The sequence below is a fragment of the Macrobrachium nipponense genome, chromosome 11, assembly GCF_015104395.2.
Source record: "Macrobrachium nipponense isolate FS-2020 chromosome 11, ASM1510439v2, whole genome shotgun sequence".
Taxonomy (NCBI): Eukaryota; Metazoa; Arthropoda; class Malacostraca; order Decapoda; family Palaemonidae; genus Macrobrachium; species Macrobrachium nipponense.
In genome coordinates this window covers 49,313,100-49,328,935 of record NC_061087.1, presented here as the reverse complement: position 1 = coordinate 49,328,935, position 15,836 = coordinate 49,313,100, and the positions used below count along the sequence as shown (strand labels likewise).

Sequence of the window (15,836 nt, the reverse complement as noted above, 5' to 3'; positions counted from 1 at the left end):
GTATTTTAACATAGCTACTCACAATAGTTTATAGTAAAAAGATTTCCATTGTTATGTTATGCTTTCTGGGATTTTTAAATTCTTACGAGTTTTGAACAAGTTCTGAACTGGTTAGCCAGGCAGAGCTATGTGTAGCAAGGACAAGGAGGTTTCAGTTGGTAATGGCAGTGACAGAGTGAGGTTCAGCGCGTGCGTCTCATTGACTTGTGTTGATTGTTTGAACGTGTAGTTTTACCCAAGTATTACTGGTACAGTGTACTTATGTGATTAGCAAAATGGACTCGAGCTCTATAACTCCTAGAAGAGACCAAATATTCCCATCAACATCTAGTTCAAAGGAACAATCAGCAACAGATTCTATCGACGCATGTCCTGAAGATGACGATCAGAGTGCCGTGTCTTCACTTCATCCACTCTTTGATGGGACGTATTTCAAGATAAAATCAAGAAAGAAGGATTCATCTATAATCTTCAGCATTAAATGAATGTAACCTGTCAGTTCATTTTATTTATTTACTATTTTTACCACTTTACTATTTTTACAACTGTATTAAATTCATAATTGCAGGAAACTGGAAAGGTAACTATTCAGTAAATACCACATGGTTGAACAATTATTATTTAGTGATACAATAGATACAAATGTACTTGAGTACTTTATTGTACTTTGTACTTAAGTACTTTTAGAAAATGTACTTAGTACTTAGTACTTAAGTACTTTTTGCTTGAGTACTTAGTACTTAGTACTTAAGTACATTAAAAGTACTTAGTGCCCAGCTCTGATTGTAGTACATATTTTACTTGGTATCTCCTATGTTGGATGCAGTTCCTGTCTCCCCCTCCCCCTTCCCCCCCTCACTCATTCTGGGGTGTCTATCAGGGGGTAACCACCCACTAAAATGTCTGGTATTACCATGACAGCTTTCTAGGATGTGCAGTGCTATTATAGTACAAATTTTACTTGGTATCTACGATGTTGGATGGAGATCCTGTCTCCCCCTACCCTTCCCCCTTCCCCCCACTCGTTGTTGGGTGTCTGTCAGAGGGTAACTACCCACTAAAGTGTCTGTCATTACCACCGCAGTACTCTAGGATGTGCAGAACTATTTTAGTACAAATTTTACTTGGTATCTCCATGTTAGAGGCAGATCCTGTCTCCCCCTACCCCTCCCCACTCATTATGGGGTGTCTGTCAGGGGGTAACCACCAACTAAAATGTCTGGCATTACCATCACAGCATTCTAGGATGTGCAGTGCAATTGTAGTACAAATTTTACTGGGTATCTCCAATGTTGGATGCAGATCCTGTCTCCCCCTCCCCACTCATTGTGGGGCGTCTGTCAGGGGGTAACCACCCACTAAAACGTATGTCATTACCACCACAGTATTCTAGGATGTGCAGTGCTATTGTAGTGTAAATTTTACTCGGTATCTCCTAAGTTGGATCTAGATCCAATTAAACCCCCCTATTCAGTGCGTCTGTCAGGGGGAACCCACCCTCCAAAATGTCTGTTACTGGTCATACTATAATCAGTAGAGTCTGCAGATATATATTAGTTTCATCTGGTATCTCATATATTGGATCTAGACCCAAAATCTAATGAGTAATTAGTGGTGCTTGTTAAGTAAGCCACCCATATATTTTTGGCAGACGGTCAGTTTCACAGTTTACAAGTCTACTCCTAAATACCGGTAGGGGTTACAGTTAGTATCTCGTTCGTTGTATCTCAACGGTCCGGGCTGCGGGACTATAAGAGCATGACTCGTTATTGGTGTCTGAGGCTAATTTGAGTACATCATTCAAAAACCAGGAGACTGTATGAGGGCAGTCTATTGGTCTCAAGCGGGCACATGCTCGTGGAATGGAGGAGAAGTATGCATCTGACAAGTTAATGTTAAAGCCAACCTGAAAAATCTTCTTTAAGGCTGACTTGATTGTAGTGATGGTACTAGCAGCTAGGCCCTTCTCAAATAGAGTTCTAAAGAATGAAATTGCCAGATTCGTGGTCATTTTATGAGCAGCTGAGTCTTTTAGAAACTTAGCCAACTTCTTGACTGCTGAATCATATTGCCTGAGCGTTCGCTTCTCTTTTATCTGATTTTATAAATAAAATGTTAAGTGGATCGGTACTAGTGTCCTTTTGGGCCGCAAACTTCATGAAGTCCATAAAGTTAGGGCATTCAGAATTCTTGAGGAAGCTGACACAGTCTGAGTTTGTACTATCTGTGTCAGTTCCGGACGAGGGATCCGTTTGGGTCGGAGCTTCAACTCTAGAAGAAGCGGAAACCAATTGCTCTTCGGCCAGTTGGGTGCCACTAGTGCTATTTGTCCTGTGAAAGATCGTAACTTGTGCAGGACCTTCATCAGAAGATTCACCGGTGGAAATAGATAAGTCTTCTGCCAATTGTTCCCATCTATGGTCATCGCATCCGTGGCTTAAGCTAGAGGGTCGAGGTTGGGTGCCACATAACACGGTAGTTTGTGGTTGGATTCTGTGGCAAATAGGTCTACTTGAAGGTCCGGGATTTGATTGCAAATCCACCGGAATGACCTCTTGTCCAGGGACCACTCCGACTCCAGCGGGGTTGTCCTGGAAAGTGCGTCTGCAATAACATTCTTCACACCTGCCAGGTGAGTTGCTGACAGGTGCCAATGATTTTTTGCCGCAAAAGAAAATATTGCAATTAGCACATGATTTAGATTGCTTGTCCTGGAGCCTCCTCTGTTTATGCAATGTACCACTACTAGACTGTCCGAGACTATCCTCACATGACTGTTCCTTACCAGAGTTAATCGCTTTAAGGTCAGGAAAACTGCCATGGCCTCTAGAACATTGATGTGGAACTGAAGGAACATATCCGACCATGTTCCCTGTACGTTCTTGTATTGTGAATATCCTCCCTAGCCACTCAGTGACGCCTCTGTGTGGATGATCAGAGATGGTGGGGGGAATTGCAGTGGTACTGACTTGGCCAGATTTCTGTGTTTCGTCCATGGATGAAGCCTTTTTGTCAAAATGGATGGGTTCACTGAAACCTTGTCTCTGAGATTGATGGCTCTCGTTCTCCAGACTCGATTGATGTCTTTTAATCTGACTTTTAATTGGACGTCTCTTACTGACGCGAACTGTAGCGAACCTAGGATTCTCTCTTGGGTACGCGGAGACGCCTTTCTGTTCTTGAGGAACTGATTGGTAGCCGCTGCTATCTCTTTGGCCTTTTTGGGTGGAAGAGACAGCTTGTGTCTTACTAGGTCCAATTGGATTCCCAACCATTGGAAGCGGGAAGCCGGAACTAGCCGAGATTTCTCCTTGTTTATCTGGAAGCCCAGAGTTAAGAATTTTATCACTTTGGCTGTTGATAGGCTACTAACATAACCCCTTGAGTTCTCAGTTCTTGAACTATCGTCTTTCCTAGTTTGGTGAATATTCTGGGCGCGATATTGAGCCCGAACGGCATGACTCTGAATGAGTAAGCCTTGTTTCCTAGACTGAAGCCTAGGTCCGGAGAGAAGTTCCTTGCTATTGGAACATGATAGTAGGCGTCTGTAAGATCTATAGAGGTGGTGACGGCCCCACGGGGAAGAAAGGTCTGCACCTGTGAGACTGTCAGCATGTGGAACTTGTCGCAAAGAATGTAGGAGTTGAGACGCGACAAGTCCAGAATTACTCTTCTTTTGTCCGAGTCCTTCTTTGGGACACTTAACAGACGTCCTTGGAATTTTAGCCCTTTCACTCTTTATATGGCCTGCTTCTGTAGGAGATCTTTGGTATACTCCACTAGGTCTGCTGTTGGAGTCTGATAAAATTTTACTGGCCGAGGGGGTCCTGTCTTCCATTTCCACCCCAGGCCTTTGGAGACTATACTGTGGGCCCACGGACTGAAGGTCCAATGGTCCCGGAAGAGATACAATCTCCCTCCTACCTGCAGGTTCTCATTGGTTGGTTGTCGGTCTGTAACCTCTACCTCCTCGGAAACCTCTACCCCTTGGGCCGCCTCGTAGCCGGGAGCCACCTCTGGCCCTGCTACTACCCGTATGCCTGCTGTAGATGCGAAATGATTCTCTAGCTTCATAGGCGGGGTTAAAGGCTGGGGAGGTTAAAATGGCTGTGGAGGTTGAAGGTTGTTGGGCCGGCAGAGTTTGCAATAATACAAACTGCTGCTGCGGCTGAGCCTTCGATGTTGAAGGCTTACCTACTTGAGGGACCAGAACTGCTTGTACGACTGTTTGCGGATGGGAGGCCTTATAAGGAGTGTATCTCCTTGGATGTTTCTTGGGTCTGGCTTGATGTTCGGGGGTCTCAAACTTTCACTTGAAAGGGAGTCCCCACATAACCCGTAGGCTCTGGTTGGCTCTGGAGGCTTCTCGGGAGACGTTGTCAACCTCTTCTTGTGGGAAAAGGTTCTCTCTCCAGATTGATTATTTAATTAGCCTATTAGGCTCATGCCTTATGGAGGCCTCTGCCAGGACGTATTTCCTGCAAGCCCGCCTTGCCATACCGAAATCATAGAGATCTGACTCAAAAGTCTGAAGTAGACTTTTCGTCATGACCTGGAGTATTTGCTCATCCTGATAGGTAGTGGCCAGCAACTCCGCCATAGTGACGGAGTTGATGGACCGTGCCAGTCTCGTCTTTGCCTCAAATTCCGCCTTAATGAAATGGTCCGGAATTTTAGGCAGCTTCTCGGAGAACAGAGTCGAAGCACAATCCGGATCGAGTTTACCCGAAGTAAACGTGGCCAGTGCATCGTTCCAGAACTCTCTATTCACTGGAAAGAGAAGAGAGGTAGCCTCTGTCTCCTTCAGTACTGGCAGGGGTTTGTCCTCTGCTAGAGCTTGTAAGGTTAGCTCCGCCACCTTGTCTGTACAGGGCGACGGAACCTGGACTGGGGTCTAAAAAATGGTGAGGGTGCGTACCCAAACAGCTTGGGCTTGGTCCCTAGGGAAGATCACTGTCTCCTTAGGGACCTTGTCTACCCTAACTAGCCCATGTTCCGCTAGTCTGATAAATCCGGGGAAAGGAAACTGGAGACCCTTCGGGAAGAGCTCAAAGTCCTCCAATGGCCGGGTCCCACACCCTTCAATTTTCAGCTTCCCATCTGAATATGGGGCATGCAAAGCTAACCGCCATGGATTGTTCTTGTGGAATGGCGGAAGCTTAGAGCTTAGACTCATCCGGCACTGACTTAGCCAGCGCCGGGGATCCGGAGTGGATAAATCTGGTCATCATATCCTCCAAAGGCTTGATCCTCTCGGCCACCAAGGAAGATATCGCCTGGCCGGAGGTGTCAAAGCTGGAGGCGAGTCGTAAAGACTCAAACCTCTCATCTACACTCACTGTTAAAGTATAAATAGATTCTAGATATACCAGAGAAAAAAGCTAGCATGGTATGCTGAGGTTACTACCCTCACGCGAGCACCCAGAGGGTGTCGGGTATAAAGTACAAGGCGAGTGGAAGCCAGGTGAATATTTGAAAAAATCATTCCTTCCCTCCAACGCAGATTCTCCGCCGCAAATCTCTGAAATGCGTACATCGCATTCTCGTAATGTTGGCTCCGTTTCATATTAGGCGTTTCATAGACTTTTATATATGAAAATGTGTGCAATTTCATGTAGAATACAACTAAAAATAATTGAAGGTTGTAGCTTTTCTCATTTTCAAAATAATTGCATATAAATCACGATAAATAGAAAAAAAAGTACGTTTGGTCAACTTTGACTCTACCGAAATGGTCAAAAAATCCAACTGTAAGCTAAAACTCTTACAGTTTTGTAATATTCAGTCATTTATCTTCATTTTGAAACAAATTTGAAGTCTCTAGCACAAATTTAGATTTATGGTGAATTTTTGAAAAAAACTTTTTCCTTCCCTCCACGTGCAGATTCTCCGCCGCAAATCTCCGAAATGAGTACGTCGCATTCTCGTAATATTTGCTTCATTTCATATTAGGGGTTTCATAGAGTTTTATATATGAAAATGTGCACAATTTCATGTAGAATACAACAAAAATAATTGAAGGTTGTAGCTTTTCTCATTTTCGAAATATTTGCATATAAAAAATATAAAAAAATTTCGACATTCGGTCAACTTTACCTTGTCCGAAATGGTCAAAAACTGCAATTGTAAGCTAAAACTCTTACAGTATAGTAATATTCAATCATTTGTCTTCATTTTGAAACAAATTGGAAGTCTCTAGAACATTATATCGATTTATGGTGAATTTTTGAAAAAAACGTTTTTACGTCCACACGTTACGAATTCATGCATCATTTTGTGATAATATTTTCTCTGTGTTGCTTTGATCGTTTTACAATGTGTTATATACCAAAATGATTGCAATTTAGTGTACAATACAACAAAAATAATTAACTCATTAGCTTTAACTGTTTTGCTCACAGCGTGATTTGAATACAATTACATATGAAATTTTGTTTTTGCGCTATCATATATCGCATTATTTATATATGATAATGATATTTTTTTTCATTTCTGATGGCTGCATACTAAACTTCAGGCAATGACAAAAAAAGGAGCCAAAAATGAACTATGAATCTTGAAAACTAAGCGCTCTGAGATTTTTTGGAAAAAAATATTTTTTCCGCTTCGGTGCTCACTCCTAGACCCCCCCCTGATGAAGAACCAGTGTTGGTCTTCGCAGGAGGGTTTGAGCCGCTGCTCGATCCCTTCTCTCATTTTGTGCCACCACCAGTGGATGTGCTGCCCCCTTTGGAAGGCAGCACACTTGGAGTTAGTTGCGAACGAGACACCGACATGGCTCCGGTTCCTCAGGCAGCGCCATCAGAACTCGGTGGAGTGCGAACCGTGGCTCGTTCTCCAGAGGCTGCCAAGGCTCTAGTCTCTGAAGGCAGAGCCTCGATTCCCTTTCCCAAAGGAGAGAGAGATCCAACGAGAAAGGCAACTGCCATCCTCCTGGAGAAGGCGTGCAGACCCTTAGAAGTTTCGGAACGAGACTTCTTGGGGGGAGAGACGACCTTCTCCTTCTTAGGTCGAGTGACCTTTGGAGGAGTAGGGAAAGAGGAGGCAGACGAAGACAATGATGATGAATCCGAAGAGGAAGACTATGACATCTTCCTAACTCTATTCCTCCTCGACTTCTTCAAAACCTTCTCCAGGGATGATACGAGGGCACTCCAGGGAACATCAGCGGCGGCAGGCAAGTGTACCAGGATGACAATGGTGATAAATGGAATATGAGGGTTGAATCATATACCTTCGCTCCCCTTTGCAGCGCTGCTGCCTGGGGAGTGACCTAAGCCCTTGCACCAACCTACAGTGGCGACAAGTGCATGAGTTCAGGAGAGCGTGATCGTATAGGCGATGCGAGCTCCCGAGGAGAATATGATCTTCTCCCCGCGCTGTATGGTAGCAGCACTGGTAGGTGCCGATGTCATACGAGCAGCGCTGCTGCCTGTGGAGACGCGGCTACCTCCCTGGCAAGAACTGCAACAAACTCGGTCACGATTGTTCTCACCGCACTGCAGAAGTACTGCGACTACAGGACCAGTAGCAGCACTGGTAGGTGCCGATGCCTTATGAATAGCACTGCTACTCGCAGGGACGGGGCTCACCACCTGGTGAGAACTTGCAACATTGTTATAGATGTTGAAAAAGACCCGCCACCCAATAGCCTGTACTGTTGCTTCTATCCCATGGGCAGATGCAACGCTATAGGCTCACGACGAAGAACCAGTTTCGGACATTGCTGGGGGTGGGGGGTTGGGGGGGGGGTGGGGGCGTTGAGCCGCGGCTCAACCCCATCTCTCCTCCCGCTCCACTGCTGCGATGTGAAACTGAAGCCATGTCTCGGCAGTGGATGTGCTACTTCCCTTGGAGGTTAGCACATTCGAGGAATCTTGCAAACGAGATCTCGACACGGACCAGGTTACGTGGGGTGTGCCTTGGAACTTGGGGCTGGAAAATGGAACATCGTATGAGCTACAGAGGCTCCCGAGTCTTGTGCCCCTAGAGGCAGAATCTCGGTTCCTGCTCCCGCAGAAGTAGGAGAGCTGACGAGAGAGCAGCTGCTTTCCTTCCGGAGGAGAAATGCAGACCCCTCGAAGTCTCGTACGAGGCCTCTCGGGGAGAAGGCTCCCGCGTCTCGTGCCCCTAGAGGCCGAGTCTTGGTTCCCGCTCCTAAGGGAGCGGGAGAGCCGACGAGAGAGCCAGCTGCTTTCCTCCTGAAGGAAGAATGCCGGGCCCTCGAAGGCTCATGAAGGCTATCATCCGCTTCTCAATCTCTGACCTTTGAAGGGGAGGGAGGGGAGAAGGCATATGACGACGACGACGACAAGAAGGAAACGGACGAAGAGGAGATCCAGAAAGGTGTTGTCATCTCTGTCTTCAACTTCATTCTCGATAGCTTCTGTGGGATCATGGGATCGTAGTCGGAGCCATCCTCTAGCCCGGAGACGGGAGCAGCAGCGATGCCAGGAACAGGTCCGTGAGCAGGAGCAAGACTATGATGGGAGGTGCAAATTTCCAGACACCAGTGGCTGCCCTGAATGACTTTTATTGGCCAAATTGTTCAGCATGTGCTGAATTGCTTACTACCTCAACAGAGGCTGAGCCACTCCTGATGAAGGGGGTTGAGGCAAAAGCAGGTGGTGTTGCAGGTGGTGGTCTTGAGGGTGGGTGGCAAAGGGCTCATGATAGCCTTCCTAGAGGATGGCATAAAACCCAAAGCCAGGCTTACATTACTCCATGGTAGTCATTTTCCACAAAGGGGGCTGAAACAGAATGCTCAACACCATGCGACAAAGAGGTCACCCACATTGTTCACACATTACAGAGAACGACAAAACACAGAAAAGACCTCTTGCTCCAAACAAAATGCACTACACTGCACAAGCAAAAAACATGATTACTGGGAAGGGAAATAATCACAATCAGCAAGGCAAAAAGGGTATACAATGAAAAAATTTTGCACACTGCACAAAAAAAGGAAAACACAGCAACATTGGGAGAGAGTTGAAGACAACCCTACACACCCACAGCTGAGATCACAGTGAAAGAGGCAGACTTCATAAGTTAGGGTCAGGCCACAGGCCTATGCAATATATCCTGTCTTGAGTCAAGATAGCCAAAGCGTACCTTGTGCTAGTAACTTATGAAAGCGTAGTTTTGTATTCCTCTCAAAACAAATTAAAAATCAATGTCATAAGGAGAGTTCCAGTTAAAGTCCATATAAAAATCATAAAAATAATGGTTACTGTAGCAAAAATGTGAGGTTACTTTCACAAACGAAGCCTTATCACTAACACTCACCCTTAAGGGTATGAGCTCTGCTATAAAATTCACAAAACAAACACGAGTTGATGAAGAATATGAGCTTATGACAAATTATGCAGGGTTTCTCCAAATTATGCAGGGTTTCTCCAAGTATACCTCCACAAATGAAGATTTTCCAAACAGCCCAGCAAATGCTTCTAAAAGGCCTTGCGTGATGAAGTAAGAATATGTAAAAGTGTTAGCACGGGTAGCACTATCAAATGATTTTGTGCAGTCAGATCGACTGACTGAATGGCTGATTGATTGGTTTATTGAGTGACTGATTGATTGAGTGGCTCACTGAATTGAGTAAACTAAAATAACAACATATGAAACTTCAAGTCAAGATGGGCATTTTAATACTTGTGAAAAATTTTATATTTATTCTGAAGAATTATGTTTAATACAGTATCTTTCTAAATGAAAGTGTAAGAATTTTCTTTCTACTGATAACAAAGCTCACATCCTAATTACTGTATAAGATGAAGAAAACTTAATCCAAACGTATCTGCATTATATTCTTGAAATTCTATACAATACACTCAGACAGAGGACACATGCAGCTACATATATACTCTTACCTTTTTTCCTTTAATAACTGCTCCTTCATGCAAGATGATGGTAACAATATCCAAGTCTGGGCGCACAATTACTTCTTCGACCTCCCCCTTTGCCAACATGTGATGAACAAACTCATTCCACGAGACATAGCGAGCAACCTAACAGAAAAATAAATTTAACTTCAAGTTAAATAGTACTATCCAAAAAAATATACCTTATTTTCTTATAATTCAAAAGGCTGAAAGATGTAATTCATAGTGTTAATTAAAACTGAGGAGGCTCCATCTCACCTGCTGCCCTAAATCATTTCATAGCTTTCACTTTATAACTAAGGAATGTGCTAATGGGATGGGTAATGGGGTGCTCCTTACAAATTTGGAACGTTTGTATTTATGGAACAAGAAATCTTAACTCATGTAAATTTTGATGCAAAAGAAAATCTATACTGTAACTTTAAGCCATATACTACATATACAGTGGTACCTCGACATACGAAAGGCTCAACTTACAAAAAATGATATTGTTATGATACAATAAAGTTTTATACATACTTACCTGGCAGATATATACTTAGCTATTTGACTCCGTCGTCCGACAGAAATTCGAATTTCGCGCACACGTTACCTGTAGGTCAGGTGATCTACTTACCTGCCGCTGGGTGGCAGGACTAGGAGCCATCCCCATGTTCTATCATATTTTTTCTATACCGCCTGTCTCCTGAGGGGAGGTCGGGTGGGTATAATTTTGTATATATCTGCCAGGTAAGTATGTATAAAACTTTATTGTATCATAACAATATCATTTTTATACATTTAACTTACCTGTCAGATATACTTAGCTGATTCACACCATTGGAGGTGGGAAAGAGACAGCTAAATATAGAATCAAACAGGAATCACAACTATCGTTGTAGTAATAAATAAATAAAACCTTGGTTCCCACCTGGTTTAGACTGAAGACTTCATGAATAGAATCCAGGAGTCTAGACAGTCTCAAGAGCCTCAGCGAGATATTGATCTATGGCTAAGAGTTCTTGTGGTTCTGCCAAAGGGGTCTTACCCGCTTACTTGGTAGATCCTGGAAGGACTACGTCAATGGGTGCTTATCCACTTACTTGACAAGACCTTATACAAGGAGCACAACATCGATCCCGATCACCTCACCTATCCATGTTAGTTCTAAGATTGCAAGAAGTTATACGCCCCGAACCTCTTGCAAACGACCACAAACTCGAATCACACACATTCGTACAGTAACGTAACAAAAAATAAAAATAAAAAAAAAAAAAAAAAAATGTTTGTACAATCTAGTCAGTAAGACGTCTCTTGATTCCCCCACTGATCCAAGCTCGGACGTCCGTGCGCCAGCAAGCATACTAATCAGCAGAAAAACCACAACTCGTCTCACAAGGTAGATCTATGTACTATCAAAATTTTGAACAAATACAAATTTTTCTAAGGATCGTTATGTGCTCCCAGCCCCAGCACTGTATCGGCTGATACAAAAGGACCCAGAGAGAAACACTTTTCATATGTTACTTTAACGTCCTTGAGATAGTGCGATGCGAACACTGAATTACACCTCCAGTACGTCGCATCCACAATGTCTTTTAAAGACATGTTCTTCTGAAATGCTAATGAAGTGGCTACCGCTCTAACCTCATGAGCCTTCACTCGGAGAGTCCTGAAAGAGTCTTCCGTGCAGTCATTATGAGCACCTGTAATAATGCTCCTCACAAAGAATGCTAATGCATTTTTTGACATGGGTCTACTAGGATCCCGAACTGCGCACCACAGGCTTTGTTTACACCCGTTTAGTTCATTCTTCTTCTTTAAATAGAACTTCAAAGCTCTAACCGGACATAAAGATCTTTCTAATTCCTCTCCTACTAGATTTGAAAGTCCTTTAACTTCAAAACTCTTTGGCCAGGGTTTAGAGGGGTTCTCGTTCTTGGCCAGAAACAGAGTCTGGAAAGAACAAATTGCCGCATCACTCTTAAATCCTACTCGAGAATCTAGAGCGTGTATTTCACTAATTCTCTTCGCAGTCGCTAACGACAACAAGAAAATACTTTTTCTCGTTAGATCTCTAAACGACGCATTGAGAGGAGGTTCAAATCTACTAGATGATAGAAATCTCAAAACTACATCTAGGTTCCAGTTTGGAGTGCGAGGAGAAAAGGTTTTTGAGGTTTCAAAAGATCTAATAAGATCGTGGAGGTCTTTATCTTCTGCAATTCTCAAACCTCTGTTTCGAAATACGGCCGAAAGCATACTTCGATAACCTTTAATGGTAGAAACTGATAATTTTGATTCTTCCCTAAGGAAAATCAAGAAATCAGCTATGTTGGTCACAGAGGTATCGGAAGAGGACAGTTTATTCTTCTTACACCATCTTCTAAATACATCCCATTTTGATTGGTAGACCCGAATAGTTGAAGATCTCCGGGCTCTAGCAATTGCTTTTGAAGCTTTGCTTGAAAAGCCTCTCGCTCTGACAAGTCTTTCGATAGTCGAAAGGCAGTCAAGCGAGAGCGGGGAGGTTTTGATGGTACCTCTCGAATGGGGTGGGGTTTTTGAGAAGATCTCTCCTGTGTGGAAGAGATCTTGGGAAGTCCACTGTCCATTCCTGTACCTCTGTGAACCAATCTTGAGACGGCCAAAAGGGAGCGATGAGTGTTAGTCTCGTCCCTCTTGATGCCGCAAACTTTCTTAACACCACTCCTAACATTTTGAAGGGGGGAAAGGCGTAGGCAGCTTAGGGCCATGACCAGTCCAGCCAGCATGGCGTCCACCGCTATCGCTCTCGGGTCTTCCACTAAGGAGCAAAAGTTCTCTATCCTTCTGGATAGGTAGGTGGCGAATAGGTCTATATGTGGACTGCCCCACAGGGACCACAGAGCTTGACACACCTGAATGTGAAGGGTCCATTCTGTGGGGAGAACTTGGTTTAACCTGCTTAGCCTGTCTGCTCTGATGTTCTTCTCTCCTTTCACGAATCTTGTGAGAAGAGTCACTTTCTTTCTTTTGCCCAATACAACAGCTCTTTTGTTATATGGAACAGAGAAAGAGAGTGAGTTCCCCCTTGTTTCTTGATATAGGCCAACGCTGTGGTGTTGTCCGAGTTGACCTGTACCACTTGACCTAACACCTCTGTCTCGAAGGCTTTTAGAGCTAGAAGAACGGCATAAAGTTCTTTGGAGTTTATATGCCAGTCTAACTGATCCTTCCTCCATTGGCCTGATATTTCTTTTGCCCCTAGAGTCGCTCCCCATCCCTTCTCTGAAGCGTCTGAGAACAAGATTAGGTTTGGGTTCCGAACTTCTAGAGACAAGCCCTCGTTCTTTTCTAAGGGAAAAATCCACCACTTCAGATGATTCTTTACTTCCAGAGGAATACTGAAAGTGTCCGAAAGCTGTCCGTTCTTCCAACTCCAAATTCTTCTTAGGAAGAATTGAAGAGGGCGAAGATGGAGTCTTCCTAGCGAAATGAACTGTTCTAGTGAGGAAAGGGTTCCCAGAAAACTTAACCACTCCCTCACCGAACTCCGTTCTTTCTCTAGGAAGCTCGAGATTTTTTGTAATCCCCGAGCAATCCTCTCCTGGGACGGAAAAGCCCGAAAACCCCGAGAATCCATCCGAATCCCCAAATAGACTAAGTTCTGACTGGGGATCATCTGCGATTTCTCGAGGTTCACGAGTAATCCTAACGTCTTTGCTAGGTTCAAAGTAGACTGTAGGTCCTCCAAACACCGATTCTCTGACTTGGCCCGGATTAGCCAATCGTCGAGATACATTGAGATGTTTATCCCCTCTAAATGAAGCCATTTGGCCACGTTCCGCATCAGATACGTGAATACCTGAGGGGTCGGTCGATAGGCCGAAGCACAAGGCCCTGAATTGGAAGATTTGTCCTTGAACAACAAATCTTAGATATTTTCTTGACGATGGGTGAATCGGAACATGAAAGTAAGCATCCTGAAGGTCCAGGGATACCATCCAATCTCCCTGACGTAGGGAAGACAGAACTGAAGCTGAAGTCTCTATGGAGAACTTCTTTTTCTCCACGTACCTGTTCAGGACGCTTACATCTAGTACGGGTCTCCATCCCCCCGAAGCCTTTGGAACCAAGAAAAGGCGGTTGTAAAACCCCGGGGAGAAAGGATCTTGCACTAGCTCTATTGCATTCTTGTCCCTCATCGACACCACCGTCTGAAGGAGAGTCTCGTTCAGTCCAGGGTCCTTGTAACTCGTCGACAAATCCTTTGGAGATGTTGCCAAAGGAGGTCTGTCTACGAAGGGAATGATGTACCCCTTCTGTAGGACAGACAGAGTCCAGGGATCTGCTTCTCTTACGGACCAGGCATCCAGAAAGTATTGAAGTCTGGCCCCTACCTGTGCTTGGATGACATGGCTGCTATTTGCTCTTTTTAAAAGAGCGGAAGGAAGACCTCCCTCGCTTGTCGAAGGGTCTTCTCTCCGAAGTTGATCGAGTTGAAGGGGCTCCACGAAAGGGCACCACTGGAGTCCGAGCCACCTTCTTCTGAGTCTTAACTGCAGGTCTACTTTTCTTTGTAGATTGTACAAGAAGGTCCTGCGTAGCCTTTTCCGACAAGGATCTCGCAACATCCTTCACTAAAGATGAAGGAAACAGATGTTCTGACCGAGGTGCGAATAATAGAGCGGACCTCTGAGAAGGAGAAACTCCTTTCGTCAGAAAGGAACTGTAAAGAGATCTTTTCTTTAACATTCCAGATCAAAAAGAGCCGCCAACTCACCAGAACCATCTTGCACAGCCTTATCCATGCAGGATAGGACACTGTGCAAAGTTTCTGGATCTAGAAAATCTGGCTCACTCGTCTTCTTAGCCAGCACCCCAAGAGACCAATCCAAGAAGTTGAACACCTCTAAGACATGAAAAATTCCCTTAAGGTGCTGATCTAACTCCGACATACTCCAGGACGCCTTTGCTGAATTGAGAGACTGTCTTCTCACAGACTCTACAAGACTCGAGAAATCTGAATCTGCCGACGAAGGGAGCATCAATCCCATCGCCTCTTCTGTCTTATACCAAATGCCTCTTTTCCCCGTCCCCAGTTTCAGAGGGAGGAGAGCAATAAACCATTCTCAAAGTTTCCTTTTTAGATAAAAGCCACGAATCTAAAGACTGGAGGGCTTTCTTCATTGAGATCGCCGTTTCATCTTTAAGAAAGCCGAGGATTTCGGGGTTTTTGTGCTCGAAAACAGAGATCTCGGCGAAGGAGGAGCTGCAGGACTAAGAGAATCCGCAAACTCCTCTAGAAGTAACGAGGCTAAAACTTTATAATTGGAAAGTCTCTCGTTAGTTGAAACTTCTTCCTCAGAAATCTCTTCCAGTTCCAGGTTAGAAGGAGATCGCTCTTTCCTGACCGATTCTCTATCAGGAGAAGCCGCTCCCGTGGGAGGCGTCCTGCTTCTGGCTGGCGTCAACCGCTTTGGAGCGTCCTCGCGCTTGCCTGACGACTCTCTCCTGAGAGGCGTCCTGCTTCTTGTTGACGTCTCGCGCCTCGAAGCGTCCTGGCTCTTGCCTCGCGCCTCGCTCACTGGGAGGCGTCATGTTTTCTGGCTGCCGTCAAACCGCTTTGGAGCGTCCTGACGCTTGCCTGACGACTCTCTCCTGAGAGGCGTCCTGCTTTTTGTTGACGTCTCGCGCCTCGTAGCGTCCTGGCGCTTGCCTGTCGCCTCGCTCCTGGGAGGCGTCCTGCTTCTGGTTGGCGTGACGCACCTATCTTGACGCTCGCGCCTGGCTGACGTTTCACGTCTAGCAAACTCGACGCTCTTGTCTGGCGTCTCGTGCCTGCGTTTGACAGGAGAACGGATCCTGCTTGGCCTATGCAAGGCTGATGAATCCGATTCCAAATCAGAGGAAGACAAAATACTATGGCGAGTCTGAACCCTCGATAGCCTAGACTTCTTAATAGGCAGGAAATCGTCTTTCCTTCTGGGA

The 15,836-nt window shown here is 44.9% G+C and overlaps 1 protein-coding gene across 1 annotated transcript in view; it reads right to left on the bottom strand.

The window, feature by feature from the left end:
* The window catches only part of LOC135205772 (paraplegin-like), a gene marked incomplete in the record, with an annotated part of 592,202 nt that overhangs the window by 412,789 nt on the left and 163,577 nt on the right, over nt 1–15,836 (bottom strand). Inside the window, 1 exon segment of the mRNA XM_064236914.1 lies at nt 9,873–10,010. Within this exon segment, the coding sequence (XP_064092984.1) occupies nt 9,873–10,010 (138 nt within the window).